Source organism: Ailuropoda melanoleuca, chromosome 18, assembly GCF_002007445.2.
Source record: "Ailuropoda melanoleuca isolate Jingjing chromosome 18, ASM200744v2, whole genome shotgun sequence".
Classification (NCBI taxonomy): Eukaryota; Metazoa; Chordata; class Mammalia; order Carnivora; family Ursidae; genus Ailuropoda; species Ailuropoda melanoleuca.
The window spans coordinates 33,120,877-33,145,434 of NC_048235.1; the positions used below are offsets into that span (position 1 = coordinate 33,120,877).

At 37.3% G+C, this 24,558-nt stretch overlaps 1 protein-coding gene across 8 annotated transcripts in view; it reads right to left on the bottom strand.

Moving 5' to 3' along the window:
- LOC100473137 (disintegrin and metalloproteinase domain-containing protein 32) overlaps positions 1-24,558 on the bottom strand; it is a 175,136-nt gene that overhangs the window by 26,450 nt on the left and 124,128 nt on the right. For 4 of the 8 annotated variants that reach the window (XM_034647551.1, XM_034647553.1, XM_034647550.1 and 1 more), the window contains 3 exons: positions 20,753-20,858; positions 19,488-19,671; positions 16,932-17,019 (listed from right to left, as the gene is read on the bottom strand). The exons of 1 other annotated variant lie outside the window; for it this stretch is intronic. In XM_034647551.1, coding sequence (XP_034503442.1) covers positions 16,932-17,019; positions 19,488-19,671; positions 20,753-20,858 — 378 coding nt within the window. The remainder of the gene's footprint in view (positions 1-16,931; positions 17,020-19,487; positions 19,672-20,752; positions 20,859-24,558) is intronic. 3 more of the 8 variants (XR_004621916.1, XM_034647554.1, XM_034647552.1) reach the window with 1 other exon arrangement.

Genomic DNA, 24,558 nt, shown 5'->3' on the forward strand with positions numbered 1-24,558 from the left:
GATATGGAAAAACATTCCATGTTCATGGATTGGAAGAACAAATATCGCTAAAATGTCTATACCAAGCAAAGCAATCTATACATTTAATGCAATCCCTATCAAAATACCAACAGCATTTTGGGTGCCTGGGTGTTAGTTAAGCATCTGACTCTTGATTTCAGCTCAGGTCATGATCTCAGGCTCATGGGATCAAGCCCTGCTTCTGCCTCCACGCTCAGTGCAGAGTCTGCTGAGATTATTTCTCCCCCTTTTCCTCTGCCCCTCCCCTACTCACATGCACACTTTCTCTCTCTCTCTCAAGTGAATAAATAAATCTTAAAAAAAAAATAGCAACAACATTTTTCACAGAGCTAGGATGAACAATCCTAAAATTTGTATGGAACCACAGAAGACCCCAAATAGCCAAAGCAACCTCAAAAAAGAAAAGCAAAGCTAAATGTATCACAGTTCTGGACTTCAAGTTATATTACAAAGGTGTAGTGATCAACACAGTATGGTCCTGGCAGAAAAACAGACACATAGATCAATGTGACAGACTAGAAAACTCAGAAGTGAAAGCACAACTATATGGTCAATTAATCTTCGACAAAGCAGGAAAGAATATGCAATGGGAAAAAGACAGTCTCTTCAACAACTGGTGTTGGGAAAACTAGATAGCAACATACAAAAGAATGAAACAGGACCACTTTCTTACACCATACCCAAAAATAAATTCAAAATGGGTTAAAGACCTAAATATGAGATAGGAAACCATCAAAATCCTAGAGGAGAACACAGGGAGTGATCTCTTTGACACCAGGTCTAACAACTTCCTTCTAGATTAATGCCTCCTGAAGCAAGGGAAACTAAAGGAAAAATAAACTATTGCGACTTTAACAAAATAAAAAGTCTCTGCACAGTAAATGAAATAATCAACAAAACTAGAAGTCAACCTATGGAATGGGAAAAGATATTTGCAAAGGACACATCTGATAAAGGGTTAGTATCCAAAATATATGACAAAGTTACAAACTCAATACCCAAAAACAAATAATCCAATTTAAAAATGGGCAGAAGACCTGAATAGACATTTTTCCAAAGAAGACATCCAGATGGCCAACAGACACATGAAAAGATGCTCAACATCACTCATCATCAGGGAAATACAAATCAAAACTACAATGGCATATCACCTTACACCTGTCAGAATGACAAAACTGAACAGCACAAGAAATAATAGGTGTTGGCAAGGATGTGGAGAAAGGATACCTCTTACACTGTTGGTGGGAATGCGAAGTGGTACAGCCACTCTGGGAAACAGTTCTTTAAAAAGTTAAAAATAGAACTACCCTACAATCTAGAAATTGTACTATTAGGAATGGTTTTCTGATCAACACATGGTTATTAAACATTTAAAGATATGTTCAATCTCACTATATGTTCAATAGTCAAGGTATATTAAATAAAACCATAGTAGAGAACTTTTTTTCGTGTATCAAATTGACAAATATTAAAAATAAAATACTACTTAGACTTGAAAGAACTGAGAGAGACATTCTCATATGCTTATTACAAATAAATTTATAAACTTTCTGGAAAGCACCTAAAAATTTTAGGTGAATATCTTAAAGGGGATTACCCTCTTACATTCTATAATCCACTTCTGGAAATCTGTCCCACAGAAATAACAATAATGCTTGCAAATGTTTCTATACAAGTTTCTCATCAGATCAAATTTCAATAATAATGAAGAATCAAACATTATATGATATTTAAAATGGTTAAAATAAATAAAGTTATATAATATTATTTTCTATAATGATTTTTAGGCAATGTGTAAAACAAGGAAAAATTCTTAGGAGTAAAAATGCTTTGGATAGGAAAAGCATGCTGCTACCCTCTATACATATGTCTTCTTAGCTGAATCAATGACTAAATGAATGAGGCTGTGCTCTCATACATAAACATATTTGGTGAATGAATGAACAAATTTATACATATTTATACATATACATATGTACACATGGACAAAGAAACAAAGCTTTCAGGAGAAGAATTATGTCTATAATATTAAAAATATGGTTAATTTTTTGCTTTCTACTTTAGATTTCTAAATTTCCCAAGTCTTTCATGATAAATAAGTGGTACTTTTATTATGAAGAAAGAAAATAATAAGTAATATCTAGGAATTTGAAGGACTGAAAACTCCCATTGTTAGCAGGTCAACGATTGACCTATTAGGCAAATTTAGCCTTTAAATAAGTTTTCTTTGACATGCCCAGAGTGTTCACAGGTAATATTTATAATACTCATTGCTCAAGAGGATTGGGGATAAGGGAGAGAGATGAGGGGGAAGAGGTAATATTTTTTACATCGTAAGTAAAATTAGAAGTGTTTTGGCATTTGGGAAAAATAACTTGGCTTTAACAAATCTATCATTAAAACGTTAAATATATATATATATATATATATATACTTCAACCACGTAGTCACCCTCCTGGTGATCTTCCCACAGCAATGTATGTACTAGCGTGCAAGGACATACATATACAAGGATACTTATTAAATCTATATCTACTTACTTGGAAGCAACTAAGTGAAGCATTGTTGAATGAAAAAGTAGGATATGGAAAAGGGCGATACACCTATGTATCTATCTAGCTAATATCAATCCATAGATATAGAGATAGAGAGATAGATGTACATTCAGCAAATATTTGAGTTCCTACAATGTGCCAAGCAGAGTTCTGGGCTCTTGCTAAGTAACATCAAAGAATACATGTCTATATGAATATAGCTCTGTACATGATTAAATGAGTCTAGAATAAACAAAAGAGCAATGATACATGGTAGATTTATAACAAGAGAACAAAACAAAAACTAATGTGATAACATTGGTGTAATTATGTAATCCTATCAGTGAATATGCATATATACAAACACACATGTGCATGCACAGAGACATTCAAAAGAATAATCTACAATAAAAAACATAACTAAGTAGTTGTGTCAATGGCGACACAACTATTTAATGTCTATGGTTGTATACCGAATTTGCCTTACTTGTTTTGTTTATTTACTCCCTTGGCATATTTAAATATGTGAAACCTGAAAGAAAGTTTTCAACAGACACTATTTTTTAATTTGGATAATGATTTACACTTGTATTAGAGTGTAAGCTTTTTTTAACTTACTAACTATGCACTACAATCTGTTTTTTCTTATTATTCTAATATTTATTATTCTAATATTGTGTGATTTTGAGCTTATGCTAATTTTCTGAAAGTCAATCTACAGAAAGACAATTTGCCTAGGCAAATCATTCAATGTCCGTTTCCTTAACAGTCAATTCATCAAATAGTTACTTAGTATTTAGAATGCCAAAAGATTAAATCTCTGTATTTATATAGAAATATGATTGGCTGGGTTGGCTGTCACTGCACTGGTAGAATTCTGTGAAGTTTTAGTAGAGCAGTTTTCATTTTGTTTTCAGAAAAGCATTTTAATAATTTTCCATTTTTATATGCTCAATTGATATCTCTCTAGCTATAGCAACAGAGACCCACTATTCCAAATTTTTGTGAGAACAAGCACAGAACACCAGTTCCTGGTCTGGCATGTGAGGAGCTTGAGGGTCACCACTCCATCCCAATAAGTAAAAAGCTGAATAAACTGAAAATTAACTATTCTTCTTATATCCATCAGAAAGGTGAGATCAGGGGACAAACTATCACCTCCAAAATTGGAGTCACAGGCCAATACACAAAATCACAATTTAACAAAACAGAAGCCCACATGGGAATAAGTACCAGAGTAGGAAAAATTAAACTGTCATTGATGTACTCCTTGGAGGCTCAATTAGAGTTAGAAACTTCAGTGGGAGGGAGGTCTAGTTATTACTCTGTCCCCACACTTTTGTGAGTTTTACATCTAGGAGCTCAACCAGATTCTCACAGTAAATACAAGAGAAAAATTCCCAGTACTTACAGCAGGGGGAAGGGAAAAGGAACCAGTTTTGAAATATGCAAGAGAATTCTGCTCTTCTGAACAAGGCCTAACTTAAAGAGAAACTATTTTACCAGAGGCTAAAATTATTGAGTTTTTTCAAAGCCTAACTGACATAGGGGAAGGGAAATGCCCAACTTCAGTCTATTCTAGCCATCTTGTCCCACCTAAGAGAAGGAGAAAACTTAGAAGCACTTGTGAAATTCACAGACCAGAGGCATAGGCTCACTAAAAGAGTGAGACTTAATTACATGACTACAGAATCCTACCCCAACACCTTTCCAACACAACTTCCTAATACATTATTATCAGTTCCTTTACTTTTACATCATGTCCAGCTACCAAGAAAAAAAAATCGCAAGGCATACAAAAAAGCAAAAAAACTCACAATTTGAACAGAGCAAACACTAGAACCAGACTCAGCTAAAGGAAGGATGTCAGAATTATCAGACCAGGAATTTAAAACAGTTAAAATATGCTATGGGTTCTAATGGATAAAACAGACAGCACGCAAGTTTAGATGGGCAATATAAGCTAAGAGATGAAAGTATTAAGAAAGAATCTAAAGGAGTGCCTGAGTAGCTCAGTTGGTTAAGCATCAGCCTTCAGCTTAGTTCATGATCCCAGGGTCCTGAGATCAAGCCCTACATAAGGCTCCCTGCTCAGCAGGGTTCTGCTTATCCCTCTCCTTTTGGGTGTGCTCTCTTTCTTTCCCTCAGAAAGAATCTAAAAAGAAATTTTAGAGATAAAACTGTGAAAGAAATGAATAATGACACTGATGGAATCAGGAGTAGACTTGTAAAGGCTGAGGAAAGAATCTCTGATTTTGAGGGTATCTCAATAGAAACTTCCCAAACTGAAAACTAATGAGAAATAAAGACTGAAAAAAAAAAAAAAACACCAGGAATTCCAAGGAATGTGTCACAACTATAAAAGGCACACCATATGTGTATTTAGCATACCATAGACAAATAAAGAAATAAGAGATATTTAAAGAAATAATAACTTAAAATTTTTAAGGTCAGACACCAAACCATAGATCCAGGAAGCTCAGAAAATAACAAGCAAAAATTTCCACCTAGCTATACCATTTTCAAACTTTAGAAAATCAAAGATGAAGAAAAATATTTTAAAAAGCCAGAAGGGGGGGGGAATCTAGAGAGGCGAAAGGATAAAAATTACATTAGACCACTATTCTGAATTGATGTAAGTAAGAAGTGCATGGAGTGAAATATTTAGTGTCATAAGAAAAGATTCTCCAAGCTAGAATTTGGTATCCTGCAAACTACTCTTTAAAAGGAAAGAAGATATAGACTCTTTCAGACAAACAAAAATTGAGAAATTTGTCAACAAAGGAAGTTCATCAGAGAAAAGGAAAACCTTACAAGTCAGAAAAATTAATATTTTACATACAGAGAAAAGGAGCATTAAGAATGGAGTAAGTGAACATAAAATAAAAATTTTTTATTATTCTTCTTAATTGAGCTAACAGATACTAGATTATTCAAAGCAATGATAACAAAAAGTATACATACTTTTGTGTGAGTAAAATGAATCACAGCATGATAGGAAAGTTGGGAAAGAAGATATAGATTATTTACTTATTATAAGATTACTTACACTACTCGTGGTACAGAGGTATTTGAAACTGGACTTACATTAGTTGTGAATGTATATTAAAAACAGTAGGGAAACTACTAAGAAAAGTAAACAATGAAGTATAACTGATATGCTAAGAAAGGAGGGAAAACAGCATCATATAAAAGGCTCAACTAAAACCACAAAGACAGGAAAACAGTGGAAGACATAAATAGGAACAAAAAAACAACAGCAATAAACAGAAAACACAAATAAGTGCGGTAGGGGGAGGAGTTAAGATGGCAGAGGAGTAGGGTCCCCTTTTTCAGCTGGTCCCCTGAGTTGAGCTGGATAGGTACCAGACCATCCTGAAAACCCATGGAATCAGCCTGAGACGTAGGAAGATACATCTGGATCTCTACAAATGAACATCTCCAGTGTTGAGTACTGAGGCAGGAAGCAGGGAGCCATGAATCCGTGCACAGATATCGGAAGATAGACGGAAGGGGGAGGGAGCCTCCACGCTCGGGGCCTGGAAGCCGTAGCCACCTGCACTGGGGAGCAGGCTGGACTCTCGGAACAACACCCTCGAGAGAGCAGACTGAGACCGTGAGCCTGGGAACGTATGTGCGACCAGACTGAAAACCAGAGCTCCAGAGCCCCTCCGAACCATACTGAAACAGGGAGCGCGGGAGCACACGCGGGAACCAGGGGCAGCCGGCGGCTGGCGGAGTTAGAAACACAAAGGACAGAGAGTGCCAGCCCTGGAAGTGAGGGCTGAGACACCAGCTGTGGGGCGCACAACCCGGGAGGCTGCAGGGTTTTTAGCAGCACCAACAGAAACAGAGTTAAAGAGGCCAGGAAAGCTCAGTGGAGAGCGAACTGCGATCTCTCTGTTCTGAGACAGAGGCTAGGATTTGGCCACTGCTGCTCTGACTCTCAGAAGAGCCACAGAAAATCGCCAGGGAAAGCTGCCAGAGAACAAAAGCCCGGAAATACCAGCTCACATTGTGCCAATCCCCATCTCCCCTGGCAGGGGACAGGGAGACTCTACACAAACAGGGTTGCCTGAGTATCAGTGCAGCAGGCCCCTCCCCCAGAAGGCAGGCGTAAAAATCAAGAAGCCCACATCCCTAAGGTCCCTATAAAACAAGAGCACACTGCTTGGGTCCTGGTCAATAATTTGGGCTCTGGACAACCCCGCAACCTCTCCTCAGCAGAATGACGAGAAGGAGAAATCCCCCCAGCAAAGAAAAGATAATGAGTCTGTGGCCTCTGCCACAGAACTGATGGATATGGACATAACCAAATTATCAGAAATGGAGTTCAGAATAACAATGGTCAAGATGATGTGTAGACTTGAAAAAAATATTAATGAAAATATTAACGAGAATATAGAATCTCTAAGGGCGGAAATGAGAGTGACTATGGCAGAAATTAAAATGTTATGAATCAAATGGAGTCAAAACTAGATGCTCTGACGGCCAGGGTAAATGAGGCAGAAGAACGAATAAGTGAATTGGAGGCTGGGATGGTAGAAGAGAAAGCTAAAGTAGAAACTCGGCTCAAAAAAAACCCAATCTCAAGAATGTAGGTTATGGGAGATTACTGACTCAATGAAACGTTCCAATGTCAGAATCATCGGCATCCCTGAGGGGGTGGAGAAAGAGAGAGGTGTAGAAGAGATATTTGAACAAATTATAGCTGAAAACTTCCCTAATATAGCAAAGGAAACAAGCATTCATGTCCAAGAGGCAGAGAGGACCCCTCCCGAGGTCAATGACCACAGACCTACACCATGTCACGGTCATAGTGCAATTTGCAAATATTAGATCCAAGGATACAGTATTGAAAGCAGCCAGGGCAAAGAAATTTCTCACGTACAAAGGCAAAAATATTACGATTACGTCAGACCTGTCTACACAGACCTGGAATAAGAGAAAGGGTGGGGGGGGGGCATTTTTAAAGCTCTTTCAGAGAAAAACATGCAGCCAAGGATCTTTTACCCAGCAAGGCTGTCATTCAGAATTGATGGAGAGATAAGGAACTCCCAGAATCGCCAGTCACTGACCAATTTCGTAACCACGAAACCAGCCCTACAGGAGATACTAAGGCGGGGAGGGGGGGGTTCTATAAAAGTAAAAAGGCCCCAAGAGTGATACAGAACAGAAAGTTACAATCTATAGAAACAAAGACTTTACAGGCAACATGACATCATTAAAATCATATCTCTCAATAATCACTCTCAATGTGAATGGCCTAAATGCTCCCATAAAACACCACAGGGTTGGAGATTGGATAAAAAGACATGACCCATCCATTTGCTGTCTACAAGAGACTCATTTTGAACCCAAAGATACATCCAGACTGAAAGTGAAGGGATGGAAAACCATTTTACATGCCAATGGACCTCAAAAGAAAGCTGGGGTAGCAATTCTCATATCAGACAGATTGGATTTTAAACTAAAGACTAGTTAGAGACACAGAAAGGCACTAAATTATTCTTAAAGGATGTATCCAACAAGTGGATATGACAATTATAAATATTTATGCCCCCAACAGGGGAGCAGCAAGATACACAAGCCAACTCTTAACCAGAATAAAGAGACATATAGATAAAAATACATTAATAGTAGGGGACCTCAACAGTCCACTCTCAGCAAGAGACAGATCACCTAAGCAGAAAATCAACAAAGAAACAAGAGCTTTGAATGCCATACTAGACCAGATGGACCTCACAGATATATATAGAACACTACTCCCCAGAACAACAGAATACTCATTCTTTTCAAAAGCACATGGAACGTTCTCCAGAATAGATCATACGCTGAGTAACAAAACAGGTCTCAACCAATACCAAAAGACTGAAATTATTCCCGCCATATTCTCAGACCACACACAATGCTTTGAAATTGGAACTCAACCACAAGGAAAAATTTGGAAGAAACTCAAACACTTGGAAACTAAGAACCATCCTACTCAAGAATGATTCGATAAACCAGGAAATCAAAAATCAATTTAAACAATTTATGGAGACCAACGAGAATGAAAACACAATGGTCCAAAACCTATGGGACACTGCAAAGGCAGTCCTAAGGAAAAAATACATAGCCATCCAAGGCTCACTCCAAAGAATAGAAAAATCTAAAATGCAGTTTTTATATTCTCACCTCAAGAATCTGGAACAGGAACAGAAGAACAGGCCTAATCCACACACGAAAAAGCAGTTGCTCAAGATTAGAGCAGAGATCAATGAATTAGAAACCAGGAGCACAGTAGAATAGATCAACAGAACTAGAAGCTGGTTCTTTGAAAGAATAAATAAGATTGATAAGCGACTGGCCAGACTTATTCAAAAAAATACAGACCCAAAAGAATACAGACCCAAATTAATAAAATTATAAATGAAAAGGGAGAGGTCACAACCAACACCAACGAAATAGGAAGGATCATTAGAAACTTTTACCAAGAGCTTTACACCAATAAATTAAACAACTTGGAACAAATGGATCCCTTCCTGGAAACCTATAAACTACCATGTCTGAAACAGGAAGAAATTGATAATCTAAACAGACCGATTAATTATGAAGAGATTGAAGCAGTGATTAAAAACTTCCCCAAACACAAGAGTCCAGGGCCTGATGGATCCCCTGGGGAATTCTACCAAATATTCAAAGAAGAAATAATACCTTTTCTCCTGAAGCTGTTTCAAAAAATAGAAACAGAAGGAAAACTACCAAACTCATTCTATGAGGCCAGTATTACCTTGATTCCCAAACCAGGCAAAGACCCCAACAAAAAGGAGTATTACAGACTGATATCCCTGATGCATAGGGATGCCAAAATTCTCAACAAGATCCTACTAATAGGATCCAACAGTGTGTACATTAAAGGGATTAATGTGTGTACATTAGTGTGTACATTAAAGGGATTAATGGGTGTACATTAGTGTGTACGTTAAAGGGATTAATGTGCATTAATGTACATTAAAGGGTGTACATTTAAAGGATTATCCATCACTACCAAGTGGGGTTCATCCCTGGGATGCAAGGGTGGTTCAACATTTGCAGATTGATCAATGTGATAGATCACATTAATAAGAGAAAGGACAAGAACCATATGATCCTTTCAACTGAGGCAGAAAAAGCATTTGACAAATACAGCATCCTTTCCTGATTAAAACTCTTTAGAGTGTGGGGATAGAGGGTACATTCCTCAATCTCATAAAAACCATTTATGAAAAGCCTACAGCAAATATCATTCTCAATGGGGAAAAGCTGGGCCTTTCCCTTAAGATCAGGAACACGACAAGGATGCCCACTCTCGCCATTATTGTTCAACATAGTACTAGAAGTCTTTGCAATAGCAATCAGACAACAAAAAGGGATAAAAGGTATCCACGGCAAAGAAGAAGTCAAAATGTCTCTCTTCGCAGATGACATGATACTCTATATGGAAAACCCAAAAGATTCCACTCCCAAACAATTAGAAGTTATAGAGCAATTCAGTAATATGGCAGGATACAAAATCAATGCTCAGAAATCAGTTGCATTTCTATACACGAACAATGAGACTGAAGAAAGAGAAATTAGGGAATCTATTCCATTTACAAGAGCACCAAAAATCATTACGTTATCTCAGAATTAACTTAACCAGAGACGTAAAGGATCTATATTCTAGAAACTACAAATCACTCTTGAAAGACATCGAAGAAGACACAAAAAGATGGAACAACATTCCATGCTCACGGATCGGAAGAATAAACATAGTTAAAATGTCTATGCTACCCAGAGCAATCTACACTTTCAATGACATATTGATCAAAATACCAATGACATTTTTCAAAGAGCTGGAACAAACAGCCCTTAAATTTGTGTGGAACCAAAAAAGGCCCCGAATCACCAAGGAAATGTTGAAAAGGAAAAACAAAGTTGGGGACATCACATTGCCTGGTTTTAAGCTATACTACCAAGCTGTGATCACCAAGACAGCATGGTACTGGCACAAAAACAGATACATAGACCAATGAAACAGAATAGAGACTCCAGAAATGGACCCTTAGCTCTATGGTCAACTAATCTTTAACAAAGTAGGGAAAAACATCCAGTGGAAAAAAGACAGTCCCTTCAAAATGGTGCTGGGAAAATTGGACAGCTACATGCAAAAGAATGAAACTTGACCACTCTCTCACACCATACACAAAGATAAACTCCAAATGGATGAAAGACCAACATGTGAGACAGGAATCCATCAAAATCCTAGAGGAGAACATAGGCTGTAACCTCTCTGACATCGGCCACAGCAACTTCTTTTATCTCACATCTCCAAAGGCAAGAGAAACAAAAGAAAAAATGAACTTGTGGGACTTCATCAAGATAAAAAGCTTCTGCACAGCAAAGGAAACAGTCATCAAAACAAAGAGGCAACCCACAGAATGGGAGAAGATATTTGCAAATGACGCTACAGATAAAAGGCTGGTATCCACAATCTATAAAGAACTTCTCAAACTCAATACACAAGAAACAAATAATCAAATCAAAAAAAGGCAGAAGACATGAACAGACACTTTTCCAATGAAGACATACAAATGGCTAACAGACACATGAAAAAATATTCAAAATCATTAGCCATCAGGGAAATTCAAATCAAAACCACCTTGAGATACCATCTTATGCCAGTTAGAATGGCAAAAATGGACAAGGCAAGAAACAAGAAATGTTGGAGAGGATGTAGAGAAAGGGGAACCCTCTTATACTGTTGGTGGGAATACAAGTTGGTACATCCACTTTGGAAAACAGTGTGGAGGTCCCTCAAAAAGTTAAAAATAGAGCTACCCTTGACTCAGCAATTGCACTACTGGGTATTTACCCCAAAAGTACAGATGTAGTGAAGAGAAGGGCCATATACACCCCAATGTTCACAGCAGCATTGTCCACAATAGCTAAGTTGTGGAAAGAGCCGAGATGCCCTGCAACAGATGAATGGATTAAGATGTGGTCCATATATACAATGGAATATTACTCAGCATCAGAAAGAACAATTACCCAACATTTGCAGCAACATGGACGGGACTGGAGGAGATTATGTTAAGTGAAATAAGTCAAGCAGAGAAAGACAATTATCATATGGTTTCGCTCATTTATGGAACATAAGAAATAGCAGGGAGATCGGTAGGAGAAGGAAGGAAGAATGAAGGCGGGGGTAAACAGAAGGGGGAATGAACCACGAGAGACTATGGACTCTGGGAAACAAACTGAGGCTTTCGGTGGGGGGGGATTGGGATAGGTCATTGATGGGTAGTAAGGAGGGCACATATTGCATGGAGCACTGGGTGTTATACACAAACAATGAATCATGGAACACTACATCAAAAACTAATGATGTACTTATGGTGACTAACACAACATAATAAAAAATTTAAAAAAGAAAATAAAATATTAAAAAAAAACTAGGCAATTTGAGCAGGGTAAAGTTTTGAAGGCATTAAAAAAAATAGAGATTAAATCAATAAATAATAACCTTTCAAAACAGAAAGCACAGGTCCAATTGGGTTAACTAGTGAATTTTACCAAACATTTAAGGAAGAAATCATACCAATTCCAAATAATTTCTTTCAGAAATTATAAGTAGAATGAATACTTCTTGACACCTTTTGAGGCCAGCATTACCCTAATACCAAAGACAAAGACATTATGAGAAGACTATAGACCAATACCTCTCATGAAATGTGATCTAAAAATCCTCAACAAAATATTAGAAAATTAATTCCATTAATGTATAAGAAGTATTATATACCATGAGCAAGTGAGTTTTATCTCAAGTACATAAGGATGGTTCCACATTAGAAAATCAATTAATGTAATCCATCATATATCAACAGCTAAAAAAGAAAAATCACATGACCATATCAATAATTGCAGAAAATTATTTAACAAAATTGAACTCCTATCAGAAAGCTATAAATAGAGGGAAACTTCCTCAAATTAATAAAGAATATCTTTTTTAATAACGTGACAGATAACATTATACCTAACTGTAGATTAAAGCTTTTTCATTAAGATAAAGAATAAGGCAAGAAAGTCCCTCTTTACAACATCATATTGACAAGGTAAGAAAATAAAAGGATAAGGATTGGAAAGGAAGAGATAAAACTGGCTTTGGGGTTGACAAAAGCATTATCGTGTCATAAGAACTCCCTCCTTTGGCTCCCCTTTATAAAAACAAGTAAATTTCAGGATCCATCCATGAACAAAAGTACCTCTGTGAGAGTTGTGGAATCAAGCACTACAGACCAAAGGATATGGGAGGAGTCTTGCCCACTTGTGCATCAGGTAATAGGCAGACAGATCTCAGTACAGGCTGTGGAATCAGAAGGATCCAGTGAAGAGGACTCAGCTGCTCTTATATGCAGTTGGGGAAAACAGAGAGAGTGCTGATGTGGGCAGAAACCCATGGAGAAGAGAGCCTTACAGAAGTCTTCCCAGGAACAGTGTCCCAAAAATAAATTCCTCTGTTCCTTTGAAGCACCCCCCAAAAAAATATAAAATAAAATAAAATAAAATAAAATAAAATAAAATAAAATAAAATAATAAAATAATAAAATAAAATAAAATAAAATAAAATAAAATAAAATAAAATAAAATAAAATAAAATAAAATAAAATAAAAGAGTTCAGGTGCACTGAAGAGGGTAAGAGTAGCTGCTAGTGCCATCCCTCCCCGAACGGCACACAGTCCAAGGCTGAACTAGCCAGTAGACACAGTTCCCGGTATATGCTTTCATTACTTCAGTAGGAAGCCTGCCCACAAGTGAGTAGATCCTCACACAAAGATCCCCCCTTACCCAATCCAGGGGCACCCACAACACCCCAAGTGCTAACCCCACAACTCCCCACATTCTGCAGCCTGCTCCCTCTGTGTGCTTCTGAGTTTGGCAGCAAAAAGCTCTGGTAGACAGGGAATACCCTCAGAAAATCAGGCCAGGGTCCTTGAACAGGGAGAAATCACAAATTTAAGCTGTAGCACACCTTCTAGAAAACAGAGTTTTCCAGCAGCTGGCTTGGTGTGTTGTAAGAAACAGAGAAGACGTACCAGCTTAAGAATTCTTCCACAAGAGGGTTCAAGAAATGTGGAGCAAGTATATCTATGTAAGGTTGTAGAGAGACCCCAGATATAAGTAAGACCAGCAAATGTTATCTCCCACCTGATGACAACTAGTAATGATTTAAGAAGCTGACTACTTCAAATGTGAAAACAGCAACACAAAACTCCAAGGAACATGAAGAATCCTGGAAGCATGTTATTACCGAAAGATAACAATAATACTCCAGTAACTGAACTCAAAACACAGAATTTGGCAAGTTAGCTGAAAAATAATTCAACAAAGCTGTTTTGAGGAATTTAACAAAGAGATAGAAATCATAAAAAAGAAAAATTCTGGAGATACAAAATGTAATAAATGACAAGAAAAATGCAATAGAGAGCATCTACAGCAGGACAGAACAAACAGAAGATAGAAGTATTGATCTAGAGTACAGGAAATTTTAAATAACCCAGTCAGAGTAGAACAAAGAAAAAAGAATGAAAAAGAGTGAAGAAAATAACACATGATCTAAAGGGAAACCATCAAACATATATATTAGAATAACTGGAGTTCCAGAAGAAAGTGAGGAAAAGGGACAGAAAGTCTATTTAGAGAGAGAATAGGAAAGGTTCAGGGAAGATGGTGGAGTAAGAGATCCTGAGCTCACCTCATCCCATAGACACACTGAGATAACAGCTCAATATATGCAACTAACTCTGAAAATGACCCGAAAAATGGCAGAACAGATGCTCCATCATAGAGAGGAGACTACATTAAAAAGGGTAGGAGGGGTAGAGATGCAGTTGGGAACCAATCCCCAGTAAGACTAACCACAAATAGGAGGAATACCCCAAGTAAAGAGCCGAGAGGATCAGACCCCATCCTAGGCATCCCAGGCACTAGGGACCTGCATTGAGAAGACAAGTCCCCATAATATCTAGCTTTGACAACTAGTGGGGCTGAACTTTAGGAGCTTTTAAAATCAGCAGGGTTTAACTCGGGAGAGCTAGAGGATGATAGGAAACTGAGTCCCCACCTTTAAAGAGTCAGCGAAATAATTAACTCAACCTGAGACACAGCACAGAAGCAATAGATTGAAAAGTGCCTGGGGTATGCACGAAGAAGGTTTATTTACTAATCTCAAAACATGCACTGGAGGGGCAGGGATCTTCAGTAGATACCTCTAGGAACAAAATTGCTAATGGGCACCATTTCTCTTCCCCTCCCCCAGCTTGGATAGCTGACACTTGTGGGAGCCAGTGCTTTCTTCATCTAGCTAGCTACCACCTCATGCCCTGTCTCCACATTCCCCATCAGACCTGCCCCCATCTAATCTGCATGCTGCAGCAAGCATCTCTCCAAAGCAGCTCCTGCCTTGCCTCACTCCTGCCCTGCCTCACTCTGCAAGCCCCAGCAGGGGTGAGTGCCTCTCCAGAGTGACTTCTGCCCTGGGGAGAGGGGGAGATAACCACACACACCAGCATACCCATGGTTCCTCCCGCCAGACCTCTTAGCTGGCTGCACAGAGAGCAAGCTCTGCCCTTTGGCATGCTTGCAACTGTGGCAAAGAAGCTAACTGCAGACGTCTAGTTGGCCTACGAGCCCCACTCACCAACAAAAGCCTCTCTGTTGGCCACTTAAGGAGCAAGCCCCACCATTCAGTATATCTACATTTGTAGCCAGAGGCTGACTGCAGGCACCTAGTCTGATTGCCAACCTTGTCCACTAGTGAACCTGTGGTGACCTCTGACAGGTCTCTTAACAGCACAGGAACAAAATCCTGCCCAGTGAGACAATGGGCAAAGGAGGGCATTGTAGCTGGCTGGGCTAAGGCAAACATGGCTCAGCCACAATCGCAGGGTACATGCAGCCCACACAGGAGATACACGTAAGAGTGCCTGGTTCTGGTGACCAGGGGGCATTGTGCTACAGGGCACCACAAAACCTCTTCTACGCAAAGCTACCACTTCCAAGACCAGCAGATATAGCTGATCTCCCTAATACAGAAAAGCAAACACAGAGAGTTAGACAAAATGAATAGAAGAGGTCTTTGGCCCTTTGCTCTTTTTTAAAAGATTTTATTTATTTGAGAAACAGAGTGAGAGAACATGAGCCCGGGGGAGGTGGCAGAGGGAGAGGGAGAAGCAAATTCCCCGCTGAGTAGGGAGCCTGACACAGGCCTCACCCAGGACCCTGAGATCATGACCTGAGCTGAAGGCAGATGTTTAACCGACTAAGCCACCTAGGCGCTCACAGCAATTACAGTCTTTAGAATTTACCCAAATGAGCTGAAAACTTATCCCCATACAAAAAACTGCACATGAATGTTTATAGTTGCTTTATTTATAACTCAAAATGTGAAACAACCAAGATATCTATCTTCAGTTGGTGAATAAGTTATGCTACATCCAAACAACAGAATATTAGCACTAAAAAGAAATGAGCTATCAAGCCAGGGAAAGACATGAAGGAACTTTAAATGCATATTATTAAGTCTAAAGAATGAGTCTGAAGAGGCTACACACTATAAGATTCCAACTATATGGCATTCTGGAAAAAAGCAAAACTATGGACACACTTAAAAGATAGTTAGCAGAAGTAAGAGAGATAGAGGGATGAGTAGGCTGAGCACAGAGGATTATTAGGGCTATGGAACCACTCTGCGTGATACCATTAATGATGGATACCTGCCATTATACATTTGTCCAAATGCATAGAACAAACAACATCAAGAGGACACCTTGTATAAACTAAGGACTTGGAGTGATAATGGTGTCTTTATAGGTTTATGATTGTAACAAATGTACCACTCTGGTGGCGAATGTTGATGGTGAGAGAGGCTGTATGTATTGGGGTTAGGAGGTATATAGGAAATCTCTGTACTTTCTTCTCAATTTTGCTATGAACTTAAAACTGCTAAAAAAAATAGTATATTAAAAAAGGAGGATAAAACCGAGTTTTCCCTCACTGTATATATTCACAGACATACAAATTATGGCATAATTATCTTCCCTTAATGAACAGGTGAATGTATTCATCAAACACGTCTGAAAAGTAGCCATCTATAGGAATAAATCTGTTAGGGTCATCAACAATTTAATTCTATACAATGTTCTCTAATACTACCTTTGGTTAAAAATTTAGTAACCCAATTTAATTCCACATTGAAGTGAGATACAACACACACTCTCAAATAAAAGAAACACAATAAATGTTGAGTGAATTAAATGATGCTATAAAGTGTCCAAGATAGATGTGACTTGGGGAAACATAAATTTTGTGCTTACTTACTCCACGTCCTCCGCACTGCTTTGCACAAATATCTGCTAGAGTTATAAGGTACATTGATTCTATGCATTCACGATTTACACATATCTAAAAAAAGAAAAAATACAAAAAACTTTTTCCATATTACAGAAGCCCAACTGTCTTAATATTACAATCAGTAATTTTATACCATAAGACCATAGCCATTCAATATAATACATTTCCATCTAAGTACTACTTTTGCTATAACCTGCAAATTTTTATATGTTGAATTTTCATTTTCACTTAGTTCAAAATATTTTTCAATTTCTCTTAAAATGTCTCCTTTGGCACATGTGTTATTTAAAAATGCTTGTTTAATCTCCAAGTATTTGGGGATTTTTCAGGTAAGTCTAATGTAAAGTATGTACAGGGTGATAATAATATGTCCCTGTAGGTTCATCAGTTGTAACAAATGTCCCACTCTGGTGGGGGATTGTTGATAATGGGGAGACTATACTTGCATCAGAGCAAGGGAGTATTATGGGAATTCTGTACTTTCCTTTCAGTTTTGCTGTGAACCTAAAACTGCTCTAAAAAATAGTCTTAAAAAATAATTCAGTGTAGAGAAATGGGAGATAAAAATAAAACAAGACCAACAACAAAAAAAAATCATATCCATATAACCACTTTTTATTATAATACTCTGAAATCTAACAAAACTATCCCTAAGAGTACGATTTATATCTTGACTAGGTTTTGTTCCATATATCAAAAGTTTGTATTTGAAAGAAAATCAATTCAATATAATCAAGACATATATTAAGTTTTAATCAAATTTGAGCTATTAGAGTCCCCTAATAAAGATAATAGGAATCATTATTAAAATATGCTACATATACCTAACATTCTATCTTGTAATGTCTGAAACATTCAGATATAACCGCTTCGAGTTTAAAGTGTAATACTCAGAGGATTAAGGATAATATATCCTTACTCCAATATTTACAGCAATATCAACTTCTCTAAGTTGCAGTTCTCTTACATGAGTACAATCATACTTTTTCTAAAGAATTTGAGATTTGTTTCGAGATTAAAATGAAATACTGTATGTGCAAATGATTTCCTTTTAAACACTTAAGCACAGCATAACTCTCTTCAAAGAAATGGCCTCACAAAACCCTTTCTAAATCCAAACTAAACCTTTTAAGGCTTTACTGTGTGTGTTGAGTTTTCTCATTAGTTCTTTGGCCATGGTGGTGTGTCTAACAACTCCCTTTCGAATGTAGTCTTTATTGTCTGCTTGCCTCAGTTGAAACTGAGATGAAGAGTCCTCTTATATAAGGATGCTACAGACAAAAAAAAAAAATTTCCAAGAATGTTTCATCATATGTGATTTATAATATCATTAAACACTACCTCATAAAATGTGTTCTCATGCATTATCACTGAGGACTGTCCACGTTATTAAAAGGATTCTATTCTTATTATATTATCAACTGAATAATATCAAATCACCTCTTGACTAGGTTTCATTTTTTAGTTGTTTGGGCTCCATGGCCTAAATATATCTACTGAACTCCTTGGCATAGACCTCCATTAAGGAGGCATTTATGACTCCGGGGCATGAAGACGAAGTCAATATTAAGAAGACTACACACTGTGCTCACTTTGGCAGTACATTTACTAAGAAGACTACTTACTGTACCTACAGTAAAATTCATTTAAACTATAAAACCACCAGAGTGGCTACTGACATACACATTTCACATATTAAATAATTTGTTCAAAATCATCTATTAAGTGGAAACATCAGAACATAGATGCATGTACATCTTTGTTTTTAATGCCTACAGCGTATACTATATTATGGTTCCTCATAAGCAAAGATCTGGCCAGGAATTAAATGACATTTTGAAGTAAATTTATTCCCTCTATGTTTTCTCCAGATATGGGTTAGCCTCAGAGATAATAAATTACAATAATCAATAATAATAGCTAATCTATATTTAGCCCTCACCCTGTGCCAGTCATCATACTAACCACTTTACAGTTATTTCATTTAAAATGTCTTTGCAATAACCCCACTGAGTAAATGCTATTATTATCCTCACTTTACATACAGTTATAGGTATCTCAGACTGGCTATGTAACTTGCAAAATGTCAAAAAAAATAAAAAAGCCGTTTTGAAGATTTGATTCTAAGAAGGCTGATCTAAGTTGTGCTCTTATCTACTGGGCTACAAAGAGACATATATTACTAAGTGGGATTTCTTCTTTCTTCCCTCAGGAGAAAAGTGAATTTCCATGCTATGGAGTACTTAATATATTCCCAAGATCTCTCCCCTCCACACTCCAGTCCCAAAATACTTGGGAGTTTCTTTGGTCATAATACTGAAATTCTGAAGAAGATCAAACATTCCTATTGCCCTTTTAATATCTGGAGACAAAATGAAGCTTATGCATTTTCTTCTTATCTAAATATTTAAAGTTACATAGCACTAGAAATGAATTGAAATTTGATACATAAATGAAAATATTTATTAAAGAAATGAATAAAACTAGATTTAAAAAAAAACAGATTTTAAATCATTTACCCTCCCTTTATCACATCGAGAGCCACTGAAGACTATCATTGGATCTCGTTTTGATTGAGTCGATTTGTAGTCTATAGTTATACATAAATTATTTTGTACAAAAGCATAAATCACAGCACCATTTTCTCTGTAAAAAGGAATTCGAGTAGGATAAGTACAAATTAACCTTCCACATTGAAGATTCCTGCAAACATAATAAAATTATATGATTATTACACATTAGGCATTTATTAGGAATGCTTCAGATTTGCTTTCTTTGACAAAAAAAAAAGAACAGTTCTCCATTTATGTCAAATGTTACTAGGGAAAATGTAATATTTTAACACTAACATTTAAAGTAAATATTCTTGTAAGCTTGTAAGCTTATCTTTCAATGGCGCTAATGGTCTTTTATTCCCTGTGCAGATTTATATACTTACTTTCAAATAATCAACTCACTAAAGTATTTCATATCCCTCTGTAGAGGGATAGAAAGATAAATAAGTTGTGACCCCCACCCTCAAGGACCTCACAGTTTAATACTAAATGTAATATATATCCCATTAAAAGTGCTACAAATAAAATAAAATAATTCTTACAGAGATTTAAGATGAGGACATTCTAATTTAGCAATTAGGAGAAATTTCATGGAAAAGATGCCATCTGAGTCAAAGCTTACTAATTCATAGACTTTCAATAGGCAGAGAGTAAGGTATTACTAAACAAAGTAACAGCATAACAAACCAAGGAAACAAAACTATGTGGCGTGTTTACCAGTGTACAAATTCCATAAGCACAAGGGCCACATATGCTTTGCTAACAAGTAGCTAACCCAGTGTCCAGCACATAGTAGATTCTTAATAAATGTTTGTTAAAATAAATTCATGACCAAAATATCAAAGAGCTTGCTCTTCAGATGCAGGAGAAACTTAATTTCATTCTATAGACACTGGGCAGTCTTCAGCTTGGGCAAGCAATGAAGTGAATGGGGATAGTATTTTTATAAGGAAAATGAGCAGGTTTAAATAGGAAAAACGAAATGGATATTATTACTTTCAACCTTGGATTGAATTTAGAAGCCTAATGACCCACATACAAATATACAAAAATTAGACAGAAATTTAAGCCTGTAGCACAAGAAAGACGTCAGTGCTACAGAATTTAAGATTCACTCCCGTACACATGTAATACTTGAAACCAATATAATGAATGACATATATAGAGAAAAACTGAAAATAGAATCTTACAGTACATAAGAAAAGTATCTTTAATATTGCATAGCATACCTCCATGTACAGAACTGATATTCACCTCTTTTTAGACCACAATTCCCAAACCTATCAGCTTGAGAGTGTATTTCTTCATAGCAGGCAAATGGTGCATTTTTTGAACCTGCCAACATTAGAAATATATTTGGATTAAAACTCCCTTCCTTTTTCATCTTAATCCATTCCCTCATATATTATATGTTAGCTTTGGCTTCTCTACTAGTATCTAATACAGGATGATTACCCAACATTTGCATCAACATGGATGGAACTGGATGAGATTATGCTAAGTGAAATAAGTCAAGCAGAGAGAGACAATTATCATATGGTTTCACTTATTTATGGAATATAAGGAATAGCAGGGAGATCATTAGGAGAAGGAAGGGAAAAATGAAGGGGGGGAAAGAGAGAGGGAGACGAACCATGAGAGACTATGGACTCTGGGAAACAAACTGAGGGTTTTAGAGGGTGTGATGGGTATTAAGGAGGGCACGTATTGCATGGAGCACTGGGTGTTATACGCAAACAACGAATCATGGAATACTACATCAAAAGCTAATGATGTACTGTATGGTGACTAACATATCATAATAAAAGTTTTCCTAGTGAGACTGTAAGAAAAGAGAATTAAAGTGATAAGCAGTGCTTATAGTTATAGCTCCTTTTGTTTCATTTTTGGTCATTTCCATCACAAAAGATATCGTGAGGGGTAAGGAGAGTTACAGGAGCATAAACCATAAGAGTGCTCTGTGAAACACGGCAATAGAGAGATAATACAAGAAAACTCTACTTGCTTTCCTAGATTATGAGTCGGAACTCATAAAAACCCAGGTCTATAACAAAATCTCACTGAAGAAACCTAACTGTATCTTCAGGAAGCCTAAAATGAAGGGAGCAAAACTGCCAAACTATGAACTATTTTTTCCTTCATTACTATATTTGGTTTTCATCACTACGTAAAAAATTACCAAAATTTTGGGAACTTAAAACAACACCCGTTTATAATACCAGACAAATGAGTCCTCTTTTTGCTCAAGAGTCTCATAACGCTAAATAAAGTTATTGGCTGGGGCTGCAGTCTCATCAGAGGCTGAAGTCCTCTTTTGAGCTCACTGGTTGTTAGTAGAATTCAGGGGTTTTTTATAGCCATACCTTCCTATTCTTACTATCTGCCAGGGGTTGCTCTTGGCTCCCCTCATGTCCTAGTCACATGACCCTCTCACAACATGACAGTTTATTTCTTCCAAGCCAGCAAGAGAATCTCTCTGACATCTCCCATCTTTTAAAGAGCTCACAAGATTAGGTCAGGCACACTCAGAATGATCTCCCTTTTGATTAATGCAAAGCTCACTAATTATGGACCTTAATTTCATCTTCAAAATTCCTTTATCTTTACCATATACTAAAATCACAGGAATGATATTCCATCACATATTCACTGGTTCTGCCCCAACTCAAAGGGAGGGATTATCCAAGGCCTGTTCACTAGGAGAATCCTGAATTTGCATGGAACCACGAAAGACCCCAAATAGCCAAAACAATCCTGAAAAAGAAAAGCCCAGCTGGAGGCATCACAATTCTGGATGTCAAGTTATATTATAAAGCTATAGTAATCAAAACAGTATGGTACTGGCACAAAAACAGATACATAGATCAAAGGAACAGAATAGAAAACCCAGAAATGAACCCACAACTATATGGTTAATTAATCTTCGACAAACCAGGAAAGAATATCTAAAGGAAAAAGACAGTCTCTTCAACAAACAGTTCTAGGAAAACTGGAGAGCAACATGGAAAGAATGAAACTAGACCACTTTTTTACACCATACACAAAAATAAATTCAAAATGGATGAAAGATCTAAAGGCGAGACATGGAACCATGAAAATCCTAGAGAATATAGTAAGTAACCTCTTTGACATCAGCTGCAGCAATTTCTTTCTAGATATGTCCCCTGAAGGAAGGGAAACAAAGGCAAAAATAAACTACTGGGGCTACATCAAAATAAAAAGCTTCTGCACAGTGAAGGAAATAATCAAGAAAACTAAAAGACAACCTATGGAATGGGATAAGGTATTTGCAAATGCCATATGTGATAAAGCAGTAGTATCCAAAATAGATAAAGAACTTATCACACTCAACACCCAGAATAATCCAATTAAAATGGGCAGAAGACACGAACAGACATTTTTCCAAAGAAAACATACAAATGGCCAATGGACACATGAAAAGATGCTCAGCATCACTCATCTTTAGCAAAATATAAATCAAAACTAAAATGGGATATCGCCTCTCACCTGACAGAATGGCTAAAATTCATAACACAGGATATAACAAATGTTGGCAAGGATGTGGAGAAAGGGGAACCCTCTTGCACTAGGTGGGAATGCAAACTGGTGCAGCCATTCTGGAAAATAGTATGGAGGTTCCTAAAGAGGTTAAAAATAGAACCACCCTAAGATCCAGCAATTACACTACTAGTATTTACCCAAAAGATACAAAAATACTGATTCAAAGGGACACATGCAGCCTGATGTTTATAGCAGCATTATCTATAATAGCCAAATTATGGAAAGAACCCAAATATCCACTGACTGATGAATGGATAAAGAATATGTGGTATACCCCAAAGATACAGACATAGTGAAGAGAAGGGCCATATGCACCCCAATGTTCATAGCAGCATTGTCCACAATATAAATTGTGGAAGGAGCTGAGATGCCCTTCAACAGATGACTGGATTAAGAAGTTGTGGTCCATATATACAATGGAATATTACTTAGCTATCAAAAAGAACGATTTCTCAACATTTGCTGCAACGTGGATGGCACTGGAGGAGATAATGCTAAGTGAAATAAGTCAAGCAGAGAAAGACAATTATCATATGGTTTCTCTCATCTATGGAACATAAGAACTAGGAAGATCGGTAGGGGAAGAAAGGGATAAAGAAAGAGGGGGTAATCAGAAGGGGAAATGAAGCATGAGAGACTATGGACTCTGAGAAACAAACTGAGGGCTTCGGGGGGGGGAATGGGATTGGCTGGTGATGGGTAGTAAGGGGGGCACGTATTGCATGGTGCACTGGGTGTTATACGCAACTAATGAATCATCGAACTTTACATCGGAAACCGGGGATGTACTGTATGGTGACTAACATAATATAAAAAAACATTAAAAAAAAAAGAATGATAAAACTAAAAAAAAAAAAAAAGAATATGTGGTATACATATACAAGGGACTGTTACTCAGCCATAAAAAAGAATGAGATCTTGCAGTGCCTGGGTGGCTCAGCCTGTTAAGCGTCTGCCTTCAGCTCAGGTCATGATCCCAGGTTCCTGGGATCCGCCAGCATCAGGCTCCTTGCTCAGCAGGGAGTCTGCCTCTCCCTCTCCTTCTGCCCCTCCCCTGCTTGCACACACACACTCTCTCTCCCTCTCTATTAATAAACAAATAAATAATCTTAAAAAAAATAATGCTTTCTTGCCATCTGCAATGACATGGATGGAGCTAGATAATAATATGTTAAGCAAAATACATCAGTCAGAGAAAGACTAATAACATGTGATTTCATTCATATGTGGAATTTAAGAAACAAAATAAATGAGCAAAGGGGGAAAAAGAGAGAGAGGCAAACCAAGAAACAGACTCTTAACTATAGAGAACTGATGGTTACCAGAAGGGAGGTGGGCGGGAGCATGAGTTAAATAGGTGATGGGGATTAAGAAGTGCTCTTGTGATGAGCTTCAGGTGTTGTATGGAAGTGCTGAATCACTACATTGTACACCTGAAGCTAATATTACACTGTAGGTTAATTAAATGGAATTT